The sequence below is a fragment of the Pogoniulus pusillus genome, chromosome 25 (assembly GCF_015220805.1).
Source record: "Pogoniulus pusillus isolate bPogPus1 chromosome 25, bPogPus1.pri, whole genome shotgun sequence".
In the NCBI taxonomy this organism is placed as follows: domain Eukaryota; kingdom Metazoa; phylum Chordata; class Aves; order Piciformes; family Lybiidae; genus Pogoniulus; species Pogoniulus pusillus.
The window spans coordinates 17,265,799-17,292,464 of NC_087288.1; the positions used below are offsets into that span (position 1 = coordinate 17,265,799).

General features: G+C 46.6%; 1 protein-coding gene across 1 annotated transcript in view; it reads right to left on the reverse strand.

Moving 5' to 3' along the window:
- TP53BP2 (tumor protein p53 binding protein 2) overlaps nt 1–24,053 on the reverse strand; it is an 82,982-nt gene extending 58,929 nt beyond the window's left edge. Inside the window, exon 1 of the mRNA XM_064164573.1 lies at nt 23,860–24,053. Within this exon, the coding sequence (XP_064020643.1) occupies nt 23,860–23,886 (27 nt within the window). The 5' untranslated portion in view covers nt 23,887–24,053. The remainder of the gene's footprint in view (nt 1–23,859) is intronic.
- Between the last annotated feature and the right edge of the window lie 2,613 nt (nt 24,054–26,666).

Consider the following 26,666-nt stretch of genomic DNA (forward strand, 5'->3'; position numbering starts at 1 on the left):
TCTCTGGACATATCAAAGACCTCATATTAATTTTCTCTTCAGATCAGAAGACCTCAATTATTGATGAAAGGGAGGAAAAAATAGAAATGCAATTTACTTTTCAGCTTTGATGGTGTTTCTGTAAAGGATCAGATGTCTCACTATAAAACTGGCATCACACAGCTTTGGTATGAAAAGGCAGTTAAATTGGACATTTTGGAAGCAGTACACTAACAATATTAAGTTACTCAGGATGCAAGTATGGATGGGAGAACTCTGTTATTGCACATGATGCAAACTGAAAAATACAAAGACTTCATTAAGTCCTGAAACTACTGGAATCCACATCCACATAGAATCAACCAGGTTGGAAGAGACCTCCAAGATCATCCAGGCCAACCTAGCACCCAGCCCTAACCAATCAACCAGACCATGGCACTAAGTGCCTCATCCACTCTTTTCTTGAAGACCCCCAGGGACGGTGCCTCCAGCACCTCCCTGGGCAGCCCATTCCAATGCCAATCACTCTCTCTGTGAAGAACTTCTTCCTAACATCCAGCCTAGACTTCCCCTGGCACAACTTGAGACTGTGTCCCCTTGTTCTATTGCTGGTTACCTGGGAGAAGAGGCCACCCCCACCTGGCTACAATGCCCCTTCAGGTAGTTGTAGACAGTAATAAGATCACCCCTGAGCCTCCTCTTCTCTAGGCTAAACAGGCCCAGCTCCCTCAACCTCTCCTCATAGGATTTGTGCTCCAGGCCCCTCACCAGCTTTGTTGCCCTTCTCTGGACATGTTCCAGCACCTCAACATCTTTCTTGAATTGAGGGGCCCAGAACTGGACACAGCACTCAAGGTGTGGCCTGAGCAGTGCTGAGTACAGGGGCAGAATAACCTCCCTTGTCCTACTGGCCACACTGGAGTTCAAAGGATGAATTTATTCCACCACCCCCAGCAGTTTTTTGGTAAAGACCTAATTCAGATAAGCACTCAACACAGGAAGGATCTGGACTTGACGGAGTAGGTCCAAAGGAGGGCCACAAAGATGATATGGGGGTTTGAAACACCTCTCCTACAAGGACAGGCTGAGAGTGCTGGAGAAGGCTCTGGGGAGACCTAATAGGGACCTTCCAGCACCCAAAGAGGACCTACCAGAAGGCCAGAAAGGGACAATTCACAAAGGCCTGTAGTGATAGGATGAGGGGCAATGGCTTCGAACTGGAGAAGAGTAGATTTAGATTGGATGTTAGGAACAAGTGCTTTACCACTGAGGAACCTGTTTGAGTGATGTAGTTGAGGGCCCATCCTTGGAGATACACAAGATTAGGCTCAACAAGACTTTGAGCAACCATATCTAGTGGAGGATGTCCCTGCTCACTGCAGCAGGAGATCCACCCAACTCAAACCATTCTACGTTCTAGCTCAACAACAGACTCAGTCCCTTATAAAATACCATCATCAAGCAAAGGTTTTAAAACCACCTAACTTAACCCTGTTTTTTCCCTATTTGCTGAATTTCTAACTTCATGCAGCTTTCCTGCCCAGCATGCAACACACAATACAAGCTGTGCCATCTATTCACACAGCAGTTTTCATCTTCAAAGGACCTTCATCTTCAAAGTTGTGACACAAGCAAGCAGCTTCCTAGGGAAGGCAAACCAAGGTATATAAGAAAGTAGAGACAGAGGCAAGAACATGATTTGGTAGCCAAACAAGCATCCTGCCTCTGGAAATTGTGATTCATTTCATTACCTTCCATTAGAGCAAGTATAATTCTGCACTACAGTCTGTGTTCTCTACATTTCAGTCTGAAACCAGATACCTGTGAACCACACAATACTGGTGTTGGGGTTTTTGTATTTCCCTAACACAGCTAAGTAGTGGTCTTAGCTTGCATAACAAATTTTCTTAACTCTCAATTTTAAGGAGGCATTAAAAGTCACTCCTAAGGTTGGCAGTGCAATGCTCTGCAGTAACATCCATTCTATTGTTATCCCAGTTGTCATATTACACAGCAAATGGTTCCACATAGACAGCATCTCTTCTGACAACAGAGAGCAGATCAAGGGAGGTTCTCCTCCCCCTCTACTCTGCCCTGCTGAGACCTCAGCTTGAATACTGGGTTCAGTGTTGGGCTCCCCAGTTGAAGGACAGGGATATGCTGGAGAGGGTCCAGCGGAAGGCTATGAGGATGATGAGGGGACAGGAGGGCATGGCTGATGAGGAGAGGCTGAGGGCCCTGGGGCTGCTTAGTCTGGAGAAGACTGAGAGGGGATTTGTTAAATGTTTCTAAGTATCTGAAGGCTGCCAGGAGGGGGGGGGACAGGCTCTGCTCACTGCTGCCTGGGACAGGACAAGGAGCAATGGGTGTAAGTTGCAGCACAGGAGGTTCTGCCTCAACACAAGGGGGAACTTCTTTCCTGTAAGGGTCCCAGAGCACTGGAACAGGCTGCCCAGAGAGGTTGTGGGGTCTTCTTCTCTGGAGACTTTGAAGGCCTGTCTGGATGTGTTCCTGTGTGATCTGTGTTAGATAGGATTGTCCTGCTCTGGCAAGAGAGTTGGACTCTATGATCTCCTTGGGTCCCTTCCAACCCCTAACATCCTGTGAGCCTGTGAACTGATGTGCTGTATAAACAAGCCTCCAGAAATGAGCTCCTAGCATGCCCTTCAATGACTTTTCTACACAGCAGCAACACACAACAGCAGAAAAAAAATAAGAGATCTCACCAACACATGAAACAGCTTTTTTGAACCGCTGCGTGGGGCAAAGAAGAATCACAACAAAATCATTTACATCCTGAACTAAAACATACTTTAAGAAGTTAATTTTACTTAAGCTTAAAAACTGGCAACACAGAATCTTTAGAATAGATTAACCACCACATTTTAAGTACAGGTAACAGAAATTAAGACTCTAACTGCTTCTACTCACAGACAGCATACCCACAGTTTTAACCACAGATTCGTCCTCCCTGGTAAATACAAATCCCCTCCAATGGATTTTAATGGGAAGTTTTGCATCTTACCTAGCAGGAACACAGATGCTGCACCTTCCCAGATAGCCACAAAGAAACCAGCTGCTAAAATAAGACATTTTTTGCTGACTTGATGCAACTTTCTAAACAACAGAAGGCAGCCTGCACAACAGCACATTCTCCTGTTCTGAGCTGGTGCATAGTCATGGCTCTCCATTTGATGCAAAGTATACCAGAATAATAAATCCAGTGGGTTTTATGCAAGGTATACCAGAAAAATACATCCAGTGGGTTTTGTGCAAGGTACACCAGTATAATAAATGCAGTGATTTTTGTGCAAGGTATACCAGTATAATAAATGCAGTGATTTTTGTGCAAGGTATACCAGTATAATAAATGCAGTGATTTTTGTGCAAGGTATACCAGAATAATAAATGCAGTGATTTTTGTGCAAGGTATACCAGAATAATAAATGCAGTGGGTTTTATGCAAGGTATACCAGAATAATAAATGCAGTGATTTTTGTGCAAGGTATACCAGAATAATAAATGCAGTGACTTTTGTGCAAGGTATACCAGAATAATAAATGCAGTGATTTTTGTGCAAGGTATACCAGAATAATAAATGCAGTGATTTTTGTGCAAGGTATACCAGAATAATAAATGCAGTGATTTTTGTGCAAGGTATACCAGAATAATAAATGCAGTGATTTTTGTGCAAGGTATACCAGAATAATAAATGCAGTGATTTTTGTGCAAGGTATACCAGAATAATAAATGCAGTGGTTTTTGTGCAAGGGTATACCAGAATAATAAATGCAGTGATTTTTGTGCAAGGGTATACCAGAATAATAAATGCAGTGATTTTTGTGCAAGGTATACCAGAATAATAAATGCAGTGGTTTTTGTGCAAGGTATACCAGAATAATAAATGCAGTGGTTTTTGTGCAAGGTATACCAGAATAATAAATGCAGTGATTTTTGTGTAAGGTATACCAGAATAATAAATGCAGTGATTTTTGTGCAAGGTATACCAGAATAATAAATGCAGTGATTTTTGTGCAAGGGTATACCAGAATAATAAATGCAGTGATTTTTGTGCAAGGGTATACCAGAATAATAAATGCAGTGATTTTTGTGCAAGGTATACCAGAATAATAAATGCAGTGGGTTTTGTGCAAGGTACACCAGAATAATAAATGCAGTGATTTTTGTGCAAGGTATACCTGAATAATAAATGCAGTGATTTTTGTGCAAGGTATACCAGAATAATAAATCCAGTGGGTTTTGTGCAAGGTATACCAGAATAATAAATGCAGTGGTTTTTGTGCAAGGTATACCTGAATAATAAATGCAGTGATTTTTGTGCAAGGGTATACCAGAATAATAAATGCAGTGATTTTTGTGCAAGGTATACCAGAATAATAAATGCAGTGATTTTTGTGCAAGGTATACCAGAATAATAAATGCAGTGATTTTTGTGCAAGGGTATACCAGAATAATAAATGCAGTGATTTTTGTGCAAGGTATACCAGAATAATAAATGCAGTGATTTTTGTGCAAGGTATACCAGAATAATAAATGCAGTGGTTTTTGTGCAAGGGTATACCAGAATAATAAATGCAGTGGTTTTTGTGCAAGGGTATACCAGAATAATAAATGCAGTGGTTTTTGTGCAAGGGTATACCAGAATAATAAATGCAGTGATTTTTGTGTAAGGTATACCAGAATAATAAATGCAGTGATTTTTGTGCAAGGTATACCAGAATAATAAATGCAGTGATTTTTGTGCAAGGGTATACCAGAATAATAAATGCAGTGATTTTTGTGCAAGGGTATACCAGAATAATAAATGCAGTGATTTTTGTGCAAGGTATACCAGAATAATAAATGCAGTGGGTTTTGTGCAAGGTACACCAGAATAATAAATGCAGTGATTTTTGTGCAAGGTATACCTGAATAATAAATGCAGTGATTTTTGTGCAAGGTATACCAGAATAATAAATCCAGTGGGTTTTGTGCAAGGTATACCAGAATAATAAATGCAGTGGTTTTTGTGCAAGGTATACCTGAATAATAAATGCAGTGATTTTTGTGCAAGGGTATACCAGAATAATAAATGCAGTGATTTTTGTGCAAGGTATACCAGAATAATAAATGCAGTGATTTTTGTGCAAGGTATACCAGAATAATAAATGCAGTGATTTTTATGTAAGGTACACCTGAAAAATAAATCCAGTGATTCTTTTATTCCACATCAAGTTCTTCAGCACCTGAAAACAATCCTTCAGCAGGAAACATCCTCACCTGATGTACCTAAAGATTAAGGTAAGCAAAAGATTACAGTAACCAAAGATTAAAATAGACTTACTAGGAGACTGGCACACAGGATGATTGCTATCCCCAATCCTTTTCATATTCAGCTGTCCTATAAAGCCAAGTTGAGCAGAAATGCAGAGTAAAATTGAGTATTTGCCCATAGCCACACCCAAAAATCCATGGAGTGAGGTTCTTTTCTCACTCACCACACGCACACTACTCCTTTTATATTGTACTGGCTTTTGGCCATAAATATAAGAAAGGAAGTTATGATGCAAAGTAGGTGGAGTAGAGTAGGAAGCACCATGGGACTGTTCAGATTATTCTCAGTCTATGTAAACAGTCCAGCCCTTTTCCCTTTCAATTGTATCACAGAAGAAAACAAGATTGAACCCTAACTCTCCAAAGTGTGGTAGTTACTGCTTGGAGAGAAAAATTTACAGATAAGTATATTATGTTCGTTTGGGTTTAAATCTGTTGTTAAAATGTGGTGGTTTTTTTTCCCCCCACACACCTAAAATATAATGGTGCATCTATGTGCACTTCTGAGGAGATGGGGAACAAGAGCTGAAAAGAGCAAAAAGGAAGACTTCCCCTCCCCAGCCTTTTTTCTCTCCCTCTCATCCTGTGTGTAGAGAGACCAGAACAAAAGCCATCTGCTTTTGGTATGAACTGGCCAAACCCTAGAGCATGAATGCCACATTACATCTTGCCACCAGGCATGCATCTGAATCATCATTAGGGGAATCTGAAGAGCTGCAAGAGAAAAAGTCTTTGAGTTCTGGCCAAGCACTGATTGCTATCATCTTAAATTAATGGATCTACGTTTACAACCCTCCTACTTCATGCACTACAACCTCAAAGACAGAATTCAGTGGTTCAGTTCAGGCTTACAAATGAGGAAGATGCAATTAAAATCTTCCTGCCAAACCTTAGAGAAAATCATCACTATCTAAGTTTAGCCATTTTGGTTTTGAGAAGTGGCAGGCATAGCTCAAGACTGGTCAATACAGGATTCCTAATCCGTGTCCCCCTCTTTCAGGAGCATATTAAACCAAGGTCATCAAAAAGAGATCTTCCCAAACAAAATACTTTGAGTTCTAGTTACATTTTCCAAACTGGTATTTTTCTTCAATCATTCTCACATATAAGAAGAGAGCAAAAGTCTTCCCATGAGCCAGAGATCAGAAAGGTCCAGCAAAGCCTTTGACACTGTCTGCCACAACAAGCTCCTGGCACAGCTGGCAGTTCATGGCTTGGACAGATTCACTCTGTGCTGGATCAAGAACTGGCTGGATGGCTGGGCCCAGAGAGTGGTGTGCCCCAGGGATCAGTGCTGGGCCCAGTCCTGTGCAATATCTCTATTGATGATCTGGATGAAGGGATTGAGTCCAGCATCAGTAAGTTTGCAGATGACACCAAGCTAGGAGCAGGTGTGGAGCTGTTGGAAGGTAGGAGAGCCCTGCAGAGGGACCTGGCCAGGCTGGATGGGTGGGCAGAGGCCAATGGGATGAGATTGAACAAGGCCAAGTGCAGGGTTCTGCACTTTGGCCACAACAACCCCAAGCAGCACTACAGGCTGGGGACTGAGTGGCTGAGAGCAGCCAGGAAGAAAGGGACCTGGGGGTACTGGTAGAGAGTAGCTGAAGATGAGGCAGCAGCGTGCCCAGGTGGCCAAGAGAGCCAATGGCATCCTGGCCTGCATCAGGAGCAGTGTGGCCAGCAGGAGCAGGGAGGTTATTCTGCCCCTGTACTCAGCACTGCTCAGGCCACACCTTGAGTGCTGTGTCCAGTTCTGGGCCCCTCAATTCAAGAAAGATGTTGAGGTGTTGGAAGGTGTCCAGAGAAGGGCAACAAAGCTGGTGAGGGGCCTGGAGCACAGCTCTGTGAGGAGAGGCTGAAGAAACTGGAATTATTTAGCTTGGAGAAGAGAAGGCTCGGGGGGGACCACATTACTGTCGACAACTACCTGAAGGGAGGCTGTAGCCAGGTGGGGTTGGCCTCTTCTCCCAGGCAACCAGCAACAGAACAAGGGGACACAGTCTCAAGTTGTGCCAGGGGAAGTATAGGCTGGATGTTAGGAGGAAGTTCCTACCAGAGAAAGTGATTGGCATTGGAATGGGCTGCTCAGGGAGGTAGTGGAGTCACTGTCCCTGGAGGTGTTTAAGAAAACACTTAGTGCCATGGTCTGGTTGACTGGCTAGGGCTGGGTGCTAGGTTGGAGTGGATGATCTTGGAGGTCTCTTCCAACCTGGTTGGTCCTATGGCTCAAATGAGCTCACTACTTCAGATGAATGGTAAGCACAAGAGGAACACACTCCCAAGCAGCTTGGTTGAGCTACTATAGATCACTGAAGGCAACAATGCCTCCAATCCAGAGTGGCTTCCAAAGTCTCTTGTACTTTTTGCACTGCAGGTATTTCTTGCAACATCAGCATCAAACAGAAGAAAACGCTCTGAAAAGACAAAGGTTATTTTCTGGGGGGGGGGGGGGGTGTAAGACACACAGAGTTAGCTGGGTTCAGTAGGGCCTGTAGGAAACCACAGCCTTCTACTGAGCACCCACATTTGCCCACACATCATGTGCAGCTCATTCTGCTGGGCACTGAACCCACACTTGGATTTGCACCGATTAAGTTAAACAACTGCAGGAATTCATGGTAAACAAACCATGAATGTCTTCATCTTACTGTACCACAGAGCAGCATGTTCACTCATAGCATCCTAGAATGGTCTGGGTTGGAAGGGACCTTAAAGAGCATACAGCTCCAAAACCTCTGCCATAGGCAGGGACTCTTTCCACTAGATCACACTGCTCAGGGTCCTGTTCAACCTGACTTTGATCACCTCCAGGGAGGGGACATCCATAACTTCCTTGGGCAACCTGTTCCAGGGTCTCACCACCCTCACTGGAAAGAATTTAAAATCACAGAATCACCCAGGTTGGAAGAGACCTCCACGATCATCCAGTCCAACCTAGCACCCAGCCCTAGACAATCAAACAGACCATGGCACTAAGTGCCTCAGCCAGTCTTTGCTTCAACACCTCCAGGGATGGTGACTCCACCACCTCCCTGGGCAGCCCATTCCAATGCCAATCACTCTCTCTGACAACAACTTCCTCCTAACATCCAGCCTAGACCTGCCCTGATTGCACAACTTGAGACTGTGTCCCCTTCTTCTGTTGCTGGTTGCCTGGCAGAAGAGACCAACCCCACCTGGCTACAACCTCCCTTCAGATAGCTGTAGACAGCAATGAGGTCACCCCTGAGCCTCTTCTTCTCCAAGCTAAACAACCCCAGCTCCCTCAATTTCCTCCTAACACTCAGTCTTAATCTCCCCTCTTCCATCTTAAATCCAATCCCTCTATGCTATCACTACAAGCCCTTGTAAAATGTTCCTTCCTAACTTTCTCACAGGCCTTCTTCCCATTGCCAACTAGGAGGTTCCACTCCTCCACACATTTCCCTGCTCTCAAATACTTTTTCCCTTTCTCCCCAAATCCTTCCTCATAGGTCCTTAGAGCTACCACTTTTCACTGCTGGACACTTCACCAAAACCTGCTGCAAGCTGGCTGGCAGAAAAGCAAGCCTACACATGGAGCTCAGGCTTGTATTATTGGTGTCCTACTTGGAGCTTGCTCCTCCACCTCCTGGAAAATGTGGCCTTTGGAGGCTTGCCCCTTCAGGCAGACTCTGTCTCATCTTCTGCATTCAGCAGTGAGTTATGAACACTTGGGTAAACAAGGAAAAATCAATTCACTTCAGGTAGATTTAAAACAATAGATGTTTCTAAGCCAGGTAATTGTTACAGTAAGTACTATGCTCTGCAGAAGGACACCACCACTCTAACTCACCCAACATAACCACAGGTGTTTACAGCTGCTCCTCCTCCCATTTTTCAGCACCACAACACATGCTGCACTTGTCAAAAGCCTAAAGCCAAAGCAAGATCCAAACAAAATGAGCAGGGTTATGAACTCAAGCTGAAGCTTGAATCATCTCAATTTTCTATACTTGCATTGAACCCAGAGGCAGTCTTTGTACTACTGAAATTGTCTTCATACTGGCATCCATGGTCATGTCTACAGTGGTACACAAAATCATAGTATCAACCAGGTTGGAAGAGACCTCCAAGATCATCCAGGCCAACCTAGCACCCAGCCCCAGCCAGTCAACCAGACCATGGCACTAAGTGCCTCAGCCAGGCTTTGCTTGAAGACCTCCAGGGATGGTGACTCCACCACCTCCCTGGGCAGCCCATTCCAATGCCAATCACTCTCTCTGACAACTTCCTCCTGACATCCAGCCTAGACCTGACCTGATTGCACAACCTGAGACTGTGTCCCCTTGTTCTGTTGCTGCTTGCCTGGAAGAAGAGACCAACCCCATGTGGCTGAGGGGGGAAGGGGAGAGGGGGGAATTCCAGTCAATTAGACCATGGCACTAAGTGTCTCATCCAGTCTTTTCTTGAACACCTCCTGGGATGGTGACTCCACCACCTCCCTGGGCAGCCCATTCCAATGCCAATCACTCTCTCTGCCAACAACTTCCTCCTAACATCCAGCCTAGACCTCCCCTGGCACAACTTGAGGCTGTGTCCCCTTGTTCTGTTGCTGGTTGCCCTGCTGAGAATAAGCATTACTGTTCACTTCATCTCCTAGATGGCTAGAAGCCAATAAAAAGCCTACCTAGTAAGTGTGCCTGTCAGGACACTGGAGAATTACACCTCTCAAAACAGTCCCTTAGGAAGCACATCTATCCTTATAACAAAAAGAAAACCAACTATTTTTCCTGTAGTCACAAAAAAAGGTGGTTTTTTTTTGGTACCAGTCAGGACTCTTCCCAGAGGAAAGCAAAAAGAGTTACACCCACATGAGGGATGAAAGCATACTAAACACAACCTACAGCTAAACAAAACAGGCTATCACAGCACCTGTACCACCCACACCACACCACCCACTGCATAAGATACCAACTCCTCACTGGGTTTATAAATCATTCATTTTTGCCTTTTCCAGCCAACATGTAATAATCTCAGCAATGAAGAAAGAAAATCTTCACACCAGGAAGCACTGAGTCCACCACAACCTGCAAGACAGAGCCATGTTTATCATGGAACAGGTGCCTGGCTGCCACATCAACCAAATTTACTGCCTTCTACTTACTGGTAAGAGAAGGCTGAGCTCCTGGGAGCAGTCATGGAGGAGGCAGAGTATTGAAACAGGTGAAAAAAGGATTTTGGAGAGTCATTACCTCTCCCAGTTGGGGAAAATAATGAGTTATTTTTGTGTGATTTAATAGCAACAGAAAACAGATCATAGAGTCATAGGATTGGGTTGGTTGGAAAAGACCTCTAAGATCACTGAGTCCATTAAACCATGTCCCCTAGTGCCATGTCCACACATTTCACAGAATCAGTCAGGGTTGGAAGGGACCACAAGGATCAGACAGTTCCAGCCCCCCTGCTATGGGCAGGGACACTCCACCCTAGATCAGGCTGCCCACAGCCCCATCCAGCCTGGCCTTAAACACCTCCAGCCATGGGGCCTCAACCACCTCCCTGGGCAACCCATTCCAGCCTCTCACCATTCTCATGCTCAACAACTTCCTCCTCACCTCCAGCCTCAACCTACCCATATCCAGCTTTGCTCCATTCACCCCAGTCCTCTCACTCCCTGAGAGCCTGGAAAGTCCCTCCACAGCTTTTTTGAAGCCCCCCTCAGATCCTGGAAGGCCACAAGAAGGTCACCTGGGAGCCTCCTCTGCTCCAGCCTGCACAGCCCCAACTCTTTCAGTCTGTGCTCACAGCAGAGCTGCTGCAGCCCTCTGAGCATCCCAGTGGCCCTTCTCTGGACACACTCCAGCATCTCCACATCCTTCTTGTAATGGGGGCTCCAGAACTGGATGCAGTACTCCAGCTGGGGTCTCAGCAGAGCACAGCAGAGGGGGAGAATCACCTCCCTGGCCCTGCTGGCCACACTTCTCCTGCTGCAGCCCAGACTCTAGTTGGCTTTCTGGGCTGCAAGGGCACACTGCAAACACATTTCTTGAATACCTCCATGGATGGTGACTCCACCACCTCCCTGGGCAACCTGTTCCAATGCCTGACCACTCTTGCAGTAAATACAGTTTTTCTGATATCCAATCTAAAGCACCCCCAGCACAATTTCAGGCCATTTCTTCCCCTTCTCTTCATGTAACAAGTTAGAAAAAAAAAAGCAGTACAGAAATCTTGTTTACTCCAATCCCAGCAACTTTAGAGCTCCATGCCAAATGCTTTTGAAAAACATTGCTTCTTACATCATGTTAGTTGCTCCCCTAGGGAAACAGCTGCCAAAATTTGTGTTCTACCTCCATGAAACAAATCTGTGTCAAACCCAAACAGTCATAACATGAACAGGTAGGTCAGAGGACACATCATTTCTGGCATCTGAAACAATGACACATGTTAAAGTACATGAGTAATTGCAGTGTAGGAAAATCACAAGATACACTCCTTGGACTGTTCTGCCACAGTCTGACCAGTCTGGTACCCTGAAGTGCATTGTTACTGCAGAGCAGCTCTGCTGTGAGCACAGACTGAAAGAGTTGGGGCTGTGCAGGCTGCAGAAGAGGAGGCTCCCAGGTAACCTTCTTGTGGCCTTCCAGGATCTGAAGGGAGCTTACAAAGAATTTGGGAAGGGACTTCTTAGGATATCAGAAAGTGACAGGACTGGGGGGGATGGAGCAAAGCTGGATATGGGTAGGTTGAGGCTGGAGGTGAGGAGGAAGTTGTTGAGCATGAGTGGTGAGAGGCTGGACTGGGTTGCCCAGGGAGGTGGTTGAGGCCCCATGGCTGGAGGTGTTTAAGGCCAGGCTGGCTGAGGCTGTGGCCAGCCTGATCTAGGGTAGGGTGTCCCTGCCCATGGCAGGGGGGTTGGAACTGGCTGATCCTTGTGGTCCCTTCCAACCCTGACTGATCCTATGATATGGGCATTCCAGCCCACTGCAGGCTGACATCTCCTTTATGCTGCAGCCTCAAAACATGTTCAACCTCTAACTTCAGGACAAGCAATAAAGAAAAACTCACCAATAAAAAAGCCCACCAACCAAACTCAGAACAGGAGTTCCAGACCACAAAGCAGAATTTGTGGGCTTTACTACTTCTAAGGTCAGCTTCAGCTTCCTATCTACTTGCCTCCAGGAAGCAGAGGCTTCCTGCTATGTGAGCTTCTCAGTTATGCTAGGACAGATATGACATTCAGTTTAGACCAATTTAATCCCCACAGTGAATGAGAACACCTTAAGATGGTGGAGATTTTCCCCTTTATTACCATCTCTCAAAACATCATGGAAGTTAAGGACTGCTAGAGCTTAGCTGAGCACCTAAATGGTGAGCTGGCAGAGGCAAGCCACACTCTTCTCAAATCCCACCCCACTACGACCGACTACAGAGCCACAAGGTAAATCACTTCCACCATCTAAGTCATTTGTTGCTTTTTGCCTTCAGTGTAGGTAGCATTTCCTCTCAGCCATCACCCAAGTGCTTACTGGAGTCAAGGAGAAACTACAAAACACCCATGGCTTTGGGTGGGGATGGAAAACTAAAGGAACAAGACCATCCATTTAAGCAGCATCCTACTATTAACTTAATTAGGTGTAATGCCACACCATACCTTTGCAGAAGAGTAGCCCTTTCCAACTCACCACCAGTTCTGGGTGGGAACACACTCCTGTTGCAATAAAGAGTAACCTTGAAGGATGACCTTTGCTCATCAGACCTAAATGACTGCCAAGAGCAAGCAGCCTGTGCAGAAGCAGCAATGCAGGCAACCAACATACCCACCAGGAATGCCAAAGACAACCAAGCATGAAATGCCAGTGTTTGTAGATCATGTCTATTTGACAACAGCTGGAGTTCAAAGCCATAAAGAAGAATTCTAAGCCATAAAAAAGTAGGTTTGTCCTATCACTTCTGGGCTGCAAACACACAGGAAGTCATTAGGAAGTGTGCAGATACTGAAGCAGCACACATGCAGCTGGCACAGAAGACACCTTGAGCTTTTGCAACAAAACAGATGGATCTTCCTTGTTATTGTGTAAATGGAAAGGAAACCAGTGGGACTATTCCAAGGTTGGAAAAGATGGACAGGCAGCTGGCCTTTGTCAGTCTCATTATAATGGGATACCTACCACTGCATCAGAAATGAGAAGAACTCTCACCTGTTCAATCAGTCTGTTAACCCACCAAGCACCCTACTTGATCTAACCTTTGATGGTGTAGTGTGAAGTTCTACACACTTTAAATTTCACAAGGAAGCATTCAGCTACTGTAACAGAAGCTGCAGAAGAGTGGCAGACTGTGCAGTTGATCACTGTCTGACAAGTTTTATTTAACTGGTGCTCACTCCCCAGAGCTCTTTATAGGCAGGCAATAGCAGGCTTTACACACAGACACACCAGCTGAGAAGTGAAGGAAGAGAGAGCAGCTCATCAGAGCAAGGCAGCAGGCTTGCTGGGTGCCTCTGCATGTTGTAGCCAGCAAAGTCAGGTCTAACAATCTTCACAGCCAGCCTTGTATGAAATGGTGCTCACTGAGGTGATATCACAGCTATTTTAAATCAATTAAATGGAGTAAATTTTAATCAAATCAACATTTGTATTATGCCAGGCTCCTCAACAGGCAGCTTTTACCCCAAGGACTCCAGAAATCATCATCCCCTTCAGCTCTATTCTATTTGGTCACTCACTCAGCTTACCTGAAGGTAGAAAACTTTTTCTCTAAGTCAACCTTACTAAATACTATTTGCAAGAGATGCACTCTAAATAACAAAGCTTTTTGGGGAACACTGAGAAACCACACTGCAGAAAGACCTTATGGGCAAAACCTACACACAATAGCATAGGAATAAGAACATAAGAGCAAGAATCAGACAGTGATGTTTCCATAGCTTCTGCATACAAACCTTTACTGGTAGTAAAATGTGTTCTCAACAGGCTGGAAGACACAGCACAGCTATCACTGATAAATAGACTGTGGTACAGCATGACACATAGGCAGTGCTCCCCAGAAAGGTGGATGGTGCATGACCCAGGGCAGTCACTGTGTTGGTTTTAGTATTTCACAAGAGCTTTCTGGCATTCTCCAAGGAGGTCTGGAGTATTTTGCCTGGCCCTGATGCAGCCTGCCTTTCACAACTCAGCAACACCTCCCTCCCTCTTTTGCAGCCAGAGATCAGTCAGATCCCCTGCTATGTCAGCTTTTTCTGAACACTTAATCACACCGAGACACACACAGCCTTGCTACAGCTGAGGTTAATAAACAGGGCGATTCCCACCCTTTAGAGGGTCTTCCCAGCCCCCAGATGCCCAAAAACTGCAAGAATGGGTTTCTTTTCCCTGGAAGCCATGGCAGGAGCCATCAATCACTGCTTTGCATGGTCCAGATATTGATCAGGGTGAGGTTCTACAATCAGGTCACCTACAAAGGATGGAGAGTAGGGTGAGAAAAGTGTGTTTGCACACACTCTGGGTGGGGAGGGGGAAATTAGAGCAGATAAGTCATGACTGTTAAGCAGCAAGGAAATTACCACCAAGTTATCACCGTACGACAGAAGCAGCTGAATAAGAGCTTCAGCTCCAGAGAGCAGGAGCCTTCCTGCACATTTCTGGGCAAATGTTTAGCCCTGACAGTTTGCACAACTTCAACTTTGTCCAGCAAAAGTAAGAATGGGAGGGGGGGGGTTTGATATCCCTGTGTGCCTTGCTGCAGTTGCTTGTGGCTACTGAAACTGAAGGGGACAATCACCTTGCAGACGGCCAAGCCTTCGAGAGAGATACCCTACACCAGTGCTTACGTGTAGTCTTCCAGCTCCTTCTTTGCACAGACTGCACGACTGTGTCATGGTCACAGACCGGCAGGCTGCTGCGCTTCTGGAGCACCAGAGCACATAGGTGATTTGGTGCAGCACCGAGCTCAAACGAGATAGCAATGACAGCATTAAAAATGAACCTGCTGAAAAAGATCTAAAGAGAAGTGGATTTTCCTCTTTTAAATGACAGAAAGAATCTGAAGTTCAGGCAAAAAAAAAACCCCAACAAAATCAGAGACTCTTCCCTGACTTCTAATTTAAGGAAACAAATGGCCTTAACACTCTACTGCAACAGCTTAGATCTCAATTGTTCATTAAGTGCTTAAGCTTCACAAAACAAAAATATCACAAGACAAGGAAAATTTCATAACTTATTTGACCAAAAAAAAGAGGCAACAACAAAAACAGACGAACAAAATCCAAGATGCCTTCAGCAATGAAATAGAAACACCACGTAAAGATTTCTGAACAAGCACCTCTTTGGGGGACTGTTCTCAAGGGTGGAACAGAATGAGCTACGGTCAAGGTTTTCTCCCCACTCATGATTAACCCTACAGAAGCAGGAGTACAAGCACTGTAATTACTTTAAACAAAAGGATTTAATACTTACACTGGATATGACAGACTTGTATTCCAGCCACACCACAGCACACCAATTGGTTTCACTCTATAGGTCTTCCCAAATCCCAGGCTGAACTCACTGCATGACCCTTTACAAGCCCTTACAACTGGCTTAACCTTCCTGCAGTGCCTGCTGCCTTAATTAAATGCTCTGATCCATAGCAACTAGCATGGTACAGACCAGATGATGGATACTGAATAACTCAGTAATGTCAGAAGCTTTCGAGTTCAGCAATGTGATCATGTCCATGTTTCCACTTGTTTGGGCACTAATTCAGATGTACTGCACATTAAAGTTTTCGTGCATCCAATTCCTAACCAAGGACAACCATGCAGAACAACAGACAACTGCAGCACAGGTTTGATTGCAAAACTTATCTAGTTTATTTTGCCAAAAAAAAAAGGATGAAATAAAGATGTAAGAGTAGGATTTTAAATAAAGAAAATTAAATCATTGAAGAGACAGCAAATGTTGCCCTAATCTCCTTTTGTTAAAATAGATGCCAATAAAAACTAGAGCACTGCACACAGCCATCTGTCAAAGGATCATTTGCTATTAAGACCTGGAAGCATTACTGTAGCGTAGGAGAAATAGGTACAGAAATCATGTTACCCTCTCAGCAATAAAATCCTTGGTATTAAGGCCACAGAAGCAAAACCCAAAGGGCTCACCCTTTATATGCAACTGCATTCGATGTCCACATGATGCCATTGCTATGGTGAAACAACTGGAAAGGACACATGCATGACTAACTTTAAACACTAGCAGCAAGACTCAGAATATTAATGATTAACCCAAAGGAAAAGAAAAAAACCCACCACCAAACCAACCAGCAAAAGCAAGCAGAAGATTGGTTTCTGCCTTTTAACATGCCCTGGAGAAGAGGAGGCTCAGGGGTGACCTCATTGCTGTCTACAACTACCTGAAGGGACATTTTAGCCAGGTGGGGGTTGGTCTACAACTACCTGAGGGGTGGTTGTGGCCAGGAGGAGGTTGCTCTCTTCTCTCAGGTGGCCAGCACCAGAACAAGAGGACACAGCCTCAGGCTGCGCCAGGGGAAATTTAGGCTGGAGGTGAGGAGAAAGTTCTTCACTGAGAGAGTCATTGGACACTGGAATGGGCTGCCCAGGGAGGTGGTGGAGTCGCTGTCCCTGGAGCTGCTCAAGGCAGGATTGGGCGTGGCACTTGGTGCCATGGTCTGGCCTTGAGCTCTGTGGTAAAGGGTTGGACTTGATGATCTGTGAGGTCTCTTCCAACCTTGATGATACTACTGCGATACTACTGTCTCATCTGCCAGGCAACCAGCAACAGAACAAGGGGACACAGTCTCAAGTTGTGCCAGGGTAGGTACAGGCAGGATGTTAGGAGGAAGTTCTTCCCAGAGAGAGTGATTTCCCATTGGAATGGGCTGCCCAGGGAGGTGGTGGAGGCACCGTCCCTGGAGGTCTTCAAGAAAAGCCTGGCTGAGGCACTTAGTGCCATGGTCTAGTTGACTGGACAGGGCTGGGTGATAGATTGGACTGGATGATCTTGGAGGTCTCTTCCAACTTGGTTGATTCTATGACAAAGTCAGAGCTGCTGCTCCATCCCCCGTTCACTCACCATTACCCCTCCGTGTACACTAACCCTCAGCTACGGCAAGAGTTAGCTAACACTTAAGTACAATTTCAGGTCTTTCATGCTCCATAGAGAAGTCCTAAACCTCTGAAACAGTTAAGTAACAATGACTAAGATAATTAAGCCTACTTCACACGATGTCCAGGATTTCTAGCGACCTTTAGACACAACATCGCCCTACCTCTGAGAACCAAAGATCAAAAGGGCTTTGCCTGACTCACGAGTGACTAAGCTGAGAGAAACCAGGCCTGAAGACAATAAAACCGAGAGCAGAGTGTTATCTGCTTGTTACCTTATGAATAGGAGCATCTTCCACTTTCCAGAAGTTTTACACTTCACGGTAGTCCAAAGCTCACAGGTTAAAAGGGATTTGGGGATTCCTTTGTTTTAAGTGGACACAGTGCAAAAGGAAGCAAAAAGTCCTCCTTGGGCTGCGCCATCAAGCCACAGGAGGTAGCTTGAGTCAGTTCTCCTGACAGAATCATAGGATTGTAGCCAGGTGGGGGGTGGCCTCTTCTCCCAGGCAACCAGCAACAGAACAAGGAGACACAGTCTCAAGTTGTGCAATCAGGGGAAGTATAGGCTGGATGTTAGGAGGAAGTTGTTGGCAGAGAGAGTGATTGGCATTGGAATGGGCTGCCCAGGGAGGTGGTGGAGGCACCGTCCCTGGAGGTCTTCAAGAAAAGCCTGGCTGAGGCACTTAGTGCCATGGTCTGGTTGATTGGCTAGGGCTGGGTGCTAGGTTGGACTGGATGATCTCGGAGGTCTCTTCCAACCTGGCTGATTCTATGATTCTATGATTGTTTTGGTTGGAAAAGAGCTCCAAGATCAAAGCCAAGCATCAACACAAGACCACCACGGTCATTAAAGTGTATCTCTTTGGGGTTACCCAGCCGAGAGATTGTGCAGCAGGCAAGGCACAACTCTGCCCTTCACTGGACAAGGACAGAGTGGGAGAAAGGAGGCTTCGTAGGGCAGGCTAACAAGGACAGGGGCTAGACAAACGGAGCAACTTCAAGATGAGTTTCTTAATCAATAATTTGAAAGCAATGCTAGGCACATTGCCATCCTGTTAGTTTATTCTGACAAAGTACCCTTTAGACCTGCCTCTTTAAAAGTCCAACTGACTTGCATGCAAATTAATCCCACAAAGCAGACCTGCTTGCTAATACAGCGGAGATCCCATCTGGCAACACCAGGAGGAAACACAAATAAATACACCATGTGAATTATCCACCCATACCAAACTTCACCACTGAAACAGCAAACACAAGAGCCCCACGAGGCACTCACACTCTGAACTGCTGAACAGATCAGAAGCAGCATAATTAGCTATTCCCATGGCCTGCACAGCTTGATCTAGGGATGAATCTGTGATATGGCCCTTCCCCCATTTCTGGTAAGAGTCACACAAAGAAATGCAGGGTTTCAATACACTGCAGTGTAAACAGAACACAAATTGCAAGTGGAGAGTTAATGTATTAAAGATGTCATTGGAGAAATTAGATTCATTTTTTAATTATTCCTGGAATAATTCATTCACTGGACAGAATAAAAGGGGAAAAAAAATATATGATCTTGTAATAATATGGAAGAGGGGTAAAAAAAACCAAAAGGAGTACTGTGGGAATCTCAATGCAATGTTTCCTACTGTACATCACAACAGGTTGCAGACTGTAAGAGAAGCATAAGGGGTAGAAGTACAGCAGTAAGACAATGTGGCAAAATAATCACCTAAGCTTATCCAGCACTCTAGATTAAACACTAAATACCACATTCAAATGTTTGAAGGCAATCACAATATTAACACTTTTAACTTATTAAATGGAAACTCAGTCAAAACACACATTGATACTAAATCATCAGATGATGACATGATGCACGCACTCAGACGAGCTCACAGCCTGAAGTCCCATTCATGGACTTAAACCTGTGCAGGCAGACAAGAGAAAACAGCCACAATGGCTGATGAAAATGATCAGAGATGAAATAATTAAAAGACCAAAGGAAATGAGGGTGAGATCCTCCAGATCACCTACTTGTACCATCACAACAAAGTGCAGGGGTCAGTTTGCTTGTAAACTCAGAACTAAAGCCAAGAGATTAATTTCTGTTCACATTGCTCCAATTAAGCTGCAAAGAAAGTGTTTCCTAGGGAAACTGCCCAACTCCACTATCTCAATATTCTAGCATCCATATGGCAATTCCAATTAGCTGCCCAATCAAACAAGCAAAACAAATTCAATGGTAGGTTGTTGGTTTTTAAAGGTTAAAAATCAATACACATATCCACAAAAAAAGAAGTGGAAAATCATAGCATCATAGAATGGTTTGGGTTGGAAGGGACCTTTAAGATCACCTAGTTACAACCCTCCACCATGGGCAGGGATACATTCCACTAGACCAGGCTGCTCAAAGCCCCCCACCAATCTGGCCATGAACACAAGTGCTCAACAGACAAAATAGCTCAGAGAATGCCACTTGGAAAAACATATTCAACAGACTTCAGGAGTAATCATAGAATGCTTTGAGTTGGAAGGGACATTTAAAGGTCATCTAGTCCGACCCTCAACGCACAGAGGTGTAGGGTTGCATTCAACTTGATTAGAAAAGAATACATGGCAACCAGGAAACTTCCAGAAGTGTAAGCCACGACTGAAGGCAACATTGATTCAGGAATATAAGCACTCTCCACTTTGCCAAGTTAGTCTCCGACCCTAACCATATATCTGCATATCTGGATCCATCCTGATTTCAAGGAGGCTCCCAATAACTACTGCACATTAAGTCAAATTGCAAAACAAAAAGAACTTTATGTAGTTCACCGAAGAGTTTTGCTCCAAAAACCTTCATTGGGTATTAAAGCATAGCTCAGTCGGTGTTACCTCCTACTATCTGCATAAAGCCCTTTAATCCAGTATGAACAATACCACCAATTATTTCTCAATACATGCTCACCTTCATGTAAAATAAGGGAGATCAATTATGCTGCAGAAAAATAAGCTATTTTTGTAAGTGTCTCCAGCTCCTTTTCACAATTTAACGGTACCAATCACACTCCCACAAGCCTTCCCAGATGAAAGGTGAGACAACTTCACACAGCTTGCCAGTGTTAACCCTATCATTACCTTCATCAGTACAGCTGCATGCAAATTACTTCGTACACCCTTATGTAGTCTTTTAGTCACATTGTCCTAACATATGGTTACAGCAGCAGCTTAACTCCTATCTGTCATCACTGCAAGGAAAACATTCCCATTTCGGGGTAGTCTCCCAGGAGCAGGAATAGTTATGCTGCTACAGCAGTTTCCAGGCTTTTCACTGGCAGCTATCCAGAGGTGAATTCCTGGCTGGACTCATCCTTGCTCGTATGTGCTTGAGGTCACAAACCATCCTGTGTCGTTTAATCCCTAGTCCACGCTGCCTTCTGGAGCAAGGGAGACACAGACCTGGAGAAGAGAGTTAAAAGTCTTGCACAATTTCACTTGGAGGGTGGAGAAGACAAAGAGACCTTGTAAGAAATGTTAAGAAAGAAACAAAACATTTTGCAGATGGCTTAGAACCACTCTACTACTTATCATTCAAACTAGGCAGATAAAGATACTCAAGCCCATGAACACCTCATTAGTGTGTAAACAAAAGAGCACTCAGATGACCTGGCCCATTGTGACTTGAGTCAAGCCTTGCCTTTTCTTCCCACCCTAAACTCTTACAACCTATTTATAAAGAGAATGAGAACTAGCTGGGGGAGGGGGAAAGGAATTTCAAAACGAAAGAGACATGGAAATCTGTAGAAATACAAATACTGAAAACTACTCTTGGCACAGTACTTTGTATGCTTTCCTATTATCACAGGATCAGAGAACTGTTTCGGTTGGGAAAGACCAGTAAGACCATCAAAAGTCCAACCATCAACCTAACATCATCAGGGCCATTAGTGTCCCAAAGCTCTGCATCCAGAAGTTCCTCCAACACCTACAGGAATGGCGATTTGGTGACTCCACCAAACAACCTGTTCCAATGCCTGGACACTCTTTTAGGAAAGGAAGTTTTTCTTAATACCCAACCTAAACCTTCCCTGGCACAATTTCAGGCCATTTCCTCTTGTTCTATCACCCGATACTAGGGAGAGCAACCCCCACCTCACTGCAACAGAAGCTGCAGAGAAGAAATAAGGTCTGCCACCAGCCTCCTCTCCTCCAGATTAGACAACCCCTGCTCCTTCAGCCCCTCATAGGACTGGTTCTCTTATTCACAGGCGTTTACTATAACACGTTTTCAAAGTGGCAAATGGCTGATGATTTGCCAAACAGTCAGTGGACCACAGCACTTCAAACCCTTCTGCTTAATATAACTCTTGGACATCTAAAGATTATACTAAAGCTCCCCTTTTTTTTGTTGTGTTGTTTTTATTTAAGATGAACTAAAGTTCTGACACTTGTAATATTTTTTTTTTTTTAATTCATTTAGCCACAGCCAATCCTCACACATCTTCAATTCTTCACAGCATACACAAAGTGTTTGCATGCTTCTATTTAATGGTTAAAAGCCAGAATCACTAATGAGGCGAGTCATCAGCCAAAGTGAAGTCTGAGCCACCAGGGCAATGCACACTCTGGAATTTGTCATGTGCAAACACTGATGGGATAAGACTGCTCCTGCTTGCTTTCTCCTTTATTTGAACTCAGTGACAAGGAACTGGCTGGTGACAACCATCTCTTGGAGACTTTGCTGTTATAGGAGGATGCTTACCTAGCTCGGTTTTGACTTGGATTGAATTAGCACCTCATTATGCTTGTTTCTCTTATTTTTTTCATGGGTAGACACCTCCACAGTTGCACAACTAATCTGTAGTTGGGCTCATATTCTCTCTGTCCCTCCCTCATTAGTTACAGTAATAATCACCCAGCCTTCTCTAGTGTTCTGCAAGATCAAATTATCGCTTATTATTCCCTCTTAAATGCAGAGGAAGAATCATAGAATCATAGAATCAGCCAGGTTGGAAGAGACCTCCAAGATCATCCAGTCCAACCTAGCACCCAGCCCTAACCAATCAACCAGACCATGGCACTAAGTGCCTCAGCCAGTCTTTTCTTGAAGACCCCCAGGGACGGTGCCTCCACCACCTCCCTGGGCAGCCCATTCCAATGGGAAATCACTCTCTCTATGAAGAACTTCTTCCTAATATCCAGCCTATAAGAAGCTCACACCAATAGCAAAACAAGCATCCCTGAAACACCCACATCCTTTCAGTAGGAATTCCCAGTTTCACCTCCCAACACAGTTCGTCTCTCACTTGCTTCAGGCAGCTCCTGGAAGAGTTAAGCTGGAAATAAATCTTTAAGAGAAGAGCGCTGTTGAAAGGACCAGGTATGCGTGCAAAGCTACTCGGTACCAAGCGCCGCAAGGCTACATCGCCTGGGGGAGGATGGGGGAGAGAACATTTTTAAGCACCCTTAGCACGGACTAAGCAAGTATTAAGAATCCTGTAATTTTCTGTACATACTCGGGACTCTCAGAACAACAGATTTGATGGTGCATCCCCGCTGGTCAAATCCTATCTTCAGGGACAGGCGCACTTTTTAGGGAAATTAAGGCTTTTACGTCGTCACCTTTGCATGTTTAGCGCTGCAAACCGAGCGAAGTCGCTGGGCTTGTACTTTCACCCATCTTCAGCTGCCAACGTCGGTGTAGTTTTAAAACTCACGCCAAAACGCTGTCCTCCCTGTGCTTTTCAGAAGTGTTAGAACTGAAACACCTCCCAGCTCAGGGCCGGTTTTAAGGCAGGCAGAGCCAAACAGCAGCTCCGGAGACTCTCCCGCAGACGGCGATGGGTAGCCCCCGAGAGCTGCCGAGCACTTTAACCCGCAAACAACATGGACACCATCTTCCCCGCGGAGTCCGGCCGCTCGGAAACGAAATCACCACCCCCACAGCCCTTCGGAAACAGCAGAGGCAGCACAGCTCAAGTCTTCCAAGAACTTCATAGCATTAAAAAAGAGGGGGAGGGGATTCAGAGGAGGCGTCCGTTCACCCCCTGCGGAACTCTACCGGGCCAGCCTTAAATCCACCAGCTGCAAGGTCCTGGGCGCTGTGACCTGCCCACCCCAGCCCCACCGCTGCGCTGCCGAGGGCGGCCCCCCCTCCCCCCAGCCCTGGCTCTGCTCCAGCAGGCCCGTCTAACAAGTTGATCCCGGTGTGGAGGAGGAAGAAAAGGAAAAGCTGAGAGGGAAAGAAAAAGAAAGGAAAAAAAAAGGCAGCTGGGAGGGGAAGCCCCTGCGCGGCACCACCGCGAATGCGGATCCCGCCTTGGCCAGAGAAAGGGAAGGCAGAGGGGGGGGGGGTTGCCCTCCCGCCCCTCTCCACGTCTCCAGGATCCATTTTCCCTCCCGCTGCTACACTCCAACTTTCCGCGTCCCCGCGGACGGCCCCTGGCCGCCACCCGCCGCTCCGAGACGGATCTGAGCCCCCACAGCCCTGCCCGCCCGAGACTTACCGGCATCATCTTGGAGCCGAACCGCATGAGGGCGGCCGGTGCCGGCCTCGCCGCCCGGAGCGGGAGACCGGCGACCCGGGAAGTGGAGGGCCTGCACTGCCGCCGGGACGCGCGGACAGACCTGTTGCGGGAGGCACCCGGCTCGGCCCCGCCGGCCGCCCGCCCTCCGCTTTGTTCCCACTGGGCGCTGCTCCCCCCTGCTACCGTCGCCCCCGGCTCCACTCCGAAACTAGCCGCGGCCAGGCGAGGAGGAGCCGGCGTGCCCCGCCCGCCGCCCACCCCCGGGAGGGGCCGGCGCGGCTCTCGTGGGGGCCGGCCGCCTCCTACCCCCAGCAGAGTGCCCGGTCCGGGGGAGCCGCCGCGTTGCGCCTGACCCCGGCAGACCACGGGTTCAGCTTCCACGGGCACTGTGGCAGGGGTCAGCCCTGCCGGAGCCTGGCCTGGGAGTCGCGCGGGGCCGTGGCAATAGGAGATGGATGTTAAATCCCCATGGATCACTCCCCCGTCCCCCTTAAATACGCCGGCCTGCGGGCCCCACGGACGGCAGGGGCACACGCAGCACCACTCGTCCCCTAGGCAGCCTCCTTGCATCGGCAGTATGAAAGCGCGGGTGGGACGCGACTGGCCAAGGTCAAGCTTCAACACTAGAGCCTTATTAATCCGGTCGGCACGTCCCCTGCCTTCCCCACTGCCTCAAGCGGGTGGTCCTACCGATAATCCCCTTTTAAGAGCTCTGCGTGTATGCGACCAACTTCGCATCCTGTTCGAGGTCCGGTTTACTTTCTTTGCTGTTTTTTATCTGGATCCGACACTCGAGCTACAGCGGCCAAACCTCGCAGAGCAACCTTGAGATGCCAGAACAAAGTCTTAAGAGACCTGTATTAAGGTTGAGCTGTCTGAAATAAAAGCAAAACAACCCCACAAATCTTTTATACCCACTTAAGAACGGGGGAGACCAATATGAGGAATAACCATCGTCATCCCAGGTACCTGAAAAGCTCAGAGGAGGCTTGGAAGGAAAGTGTCCTACCTCAGCTCCGTTACAGGGCTCTCTGCAGGAAAAACAGCTCCATATGTTTTTCCTACTCATATTAAAATCCTAGCAGTAATTTAAAAGGAAAGCAGATTCAAAGTTCCCAGATCAAGGGAGAACAAAACTCAGACCTGATCCTCATATAAGCATCTCTTTTCTTGAAGGAGAAAAGAAACTTTAACAGCATCGATAACCTCCTCCAGAACTCCCATCCAATGATCAAGTGATGTTTAATACAAAATTGTCGCACCTGGGGACGGAAAGGGGCTAAAAAAAGATCAGCAGGCTATTTTTGTAGTTGTCTGATTACAGCAAAGAAAAACAAAAGACACCTCTTTTTTCTTTCTTTTTTTGTTTGGTTTGGTTTTGTTGCAGCGCTTTGAAATATAATAACACTTGAAAACATGTCCCAGAAGTGTCTCGCCTCCGTTTAAAAACCTGATGTACAAAAGGATCCCCCGCTCCTGCCACATAGGAGCGCTTCGCTTTCGGAAGAACCACCTGCGGAGGGGGAGGCAGTGGGGGTTCAGCCTGGCCATTTCCCTGCCGCCATAACCAACTTTAACTCTCCCCACCCCGGGCACGATTTTCTTCCAAGGGAGAGGGCGGCTCCGGCAGGGAAAGGTCCGGCGGAGGCAGGTCCGCCGCGACCCGTGGCCGGGGTACGCGACTCCAAGCCGCCGGGGGCCTCTCCCGCTACGGTCCTGCGGTCGGTCCTACCCCCCGAGTATGTGTAGCCAATGAAAGGGCGCCGGCTGCGGTATGACATCACCTCCCTCGGCGCCTATTGGGCACTCAACGAAAACAGCGAGCGGTCTCCGGGCAACGGCGTGACGTCACGGCACCGCCTCCAACCCTGCCGCGCCCCGCGGCGGCCTCCGGCCACGCAGCCCCGTGGGCGAGTGGCTCGCCCTGGGAAAAAGCCGCGCCGCCGAGCAGTGCCCATCGCAGCCGGCTTGTGGCTAGGTGGCTGTTCGGATGAAGGCCTGGGAACACGCACCCGCAACCCAAGACCAAAGCCTTGTGTCGCTGCCATGCCACTCTCTTAAAACACAGCCTGTGTGGTACCAGTAGAATCACAGAATGATTTCGGTTGGAAGAGACTTAAGATCACCGAGTCCAACCATTCTCTAACTCATCCAAGTCTGGTGCTAAACCACGTCCCTTACCACTGTAGCTCTGTGTCTTTGAAACACCTCCAGAGATAGGGATTGAGTGACCTCCTGGGGGAGCCTGCTCCACTCTTTTAGAACCCTTTCAGTGAGGAACTTTCCTCTAATGTCCACCCTAAACCTCCCCTGGTACAACCTGAAACCAGTTCCTCTCATCCTGCCCCTTGTTACTAGCAAGAAGAACAGCCCACACCTCACTACAACCTCCTTTCAGGGAGTCACGGAGGGCAAGAGTCAGAAAATCATAGAATCAGCCAAGTTGTAAGAGACCTCCAACACCATCCAGTCCAACCTATCACCAAGCCCTGTCCAATCAACTAGACCATGGCACTAAGTGCCTCAGCCAGTCTTTTTCTGAACACCTCCAGGGATGGCAACTCCACCACCTCCCTGGGCAGCCCATTCCAATGGCAAATCACTCTGTCTGTGAAGAACTTCTTCCTAACATCCAGCCTATACCTCCCCTGGCACAACTTGAGAATGGCTTAGGTTGGAAGGGCTCTTAGAGACCATCTATTCTAAGCTCCCTGCTGTGGGTAGGGACACCTCTCAGCTACACTTGGCTGCTTAAGGCCTCATCCAGCCTGACCATGAACACCTCC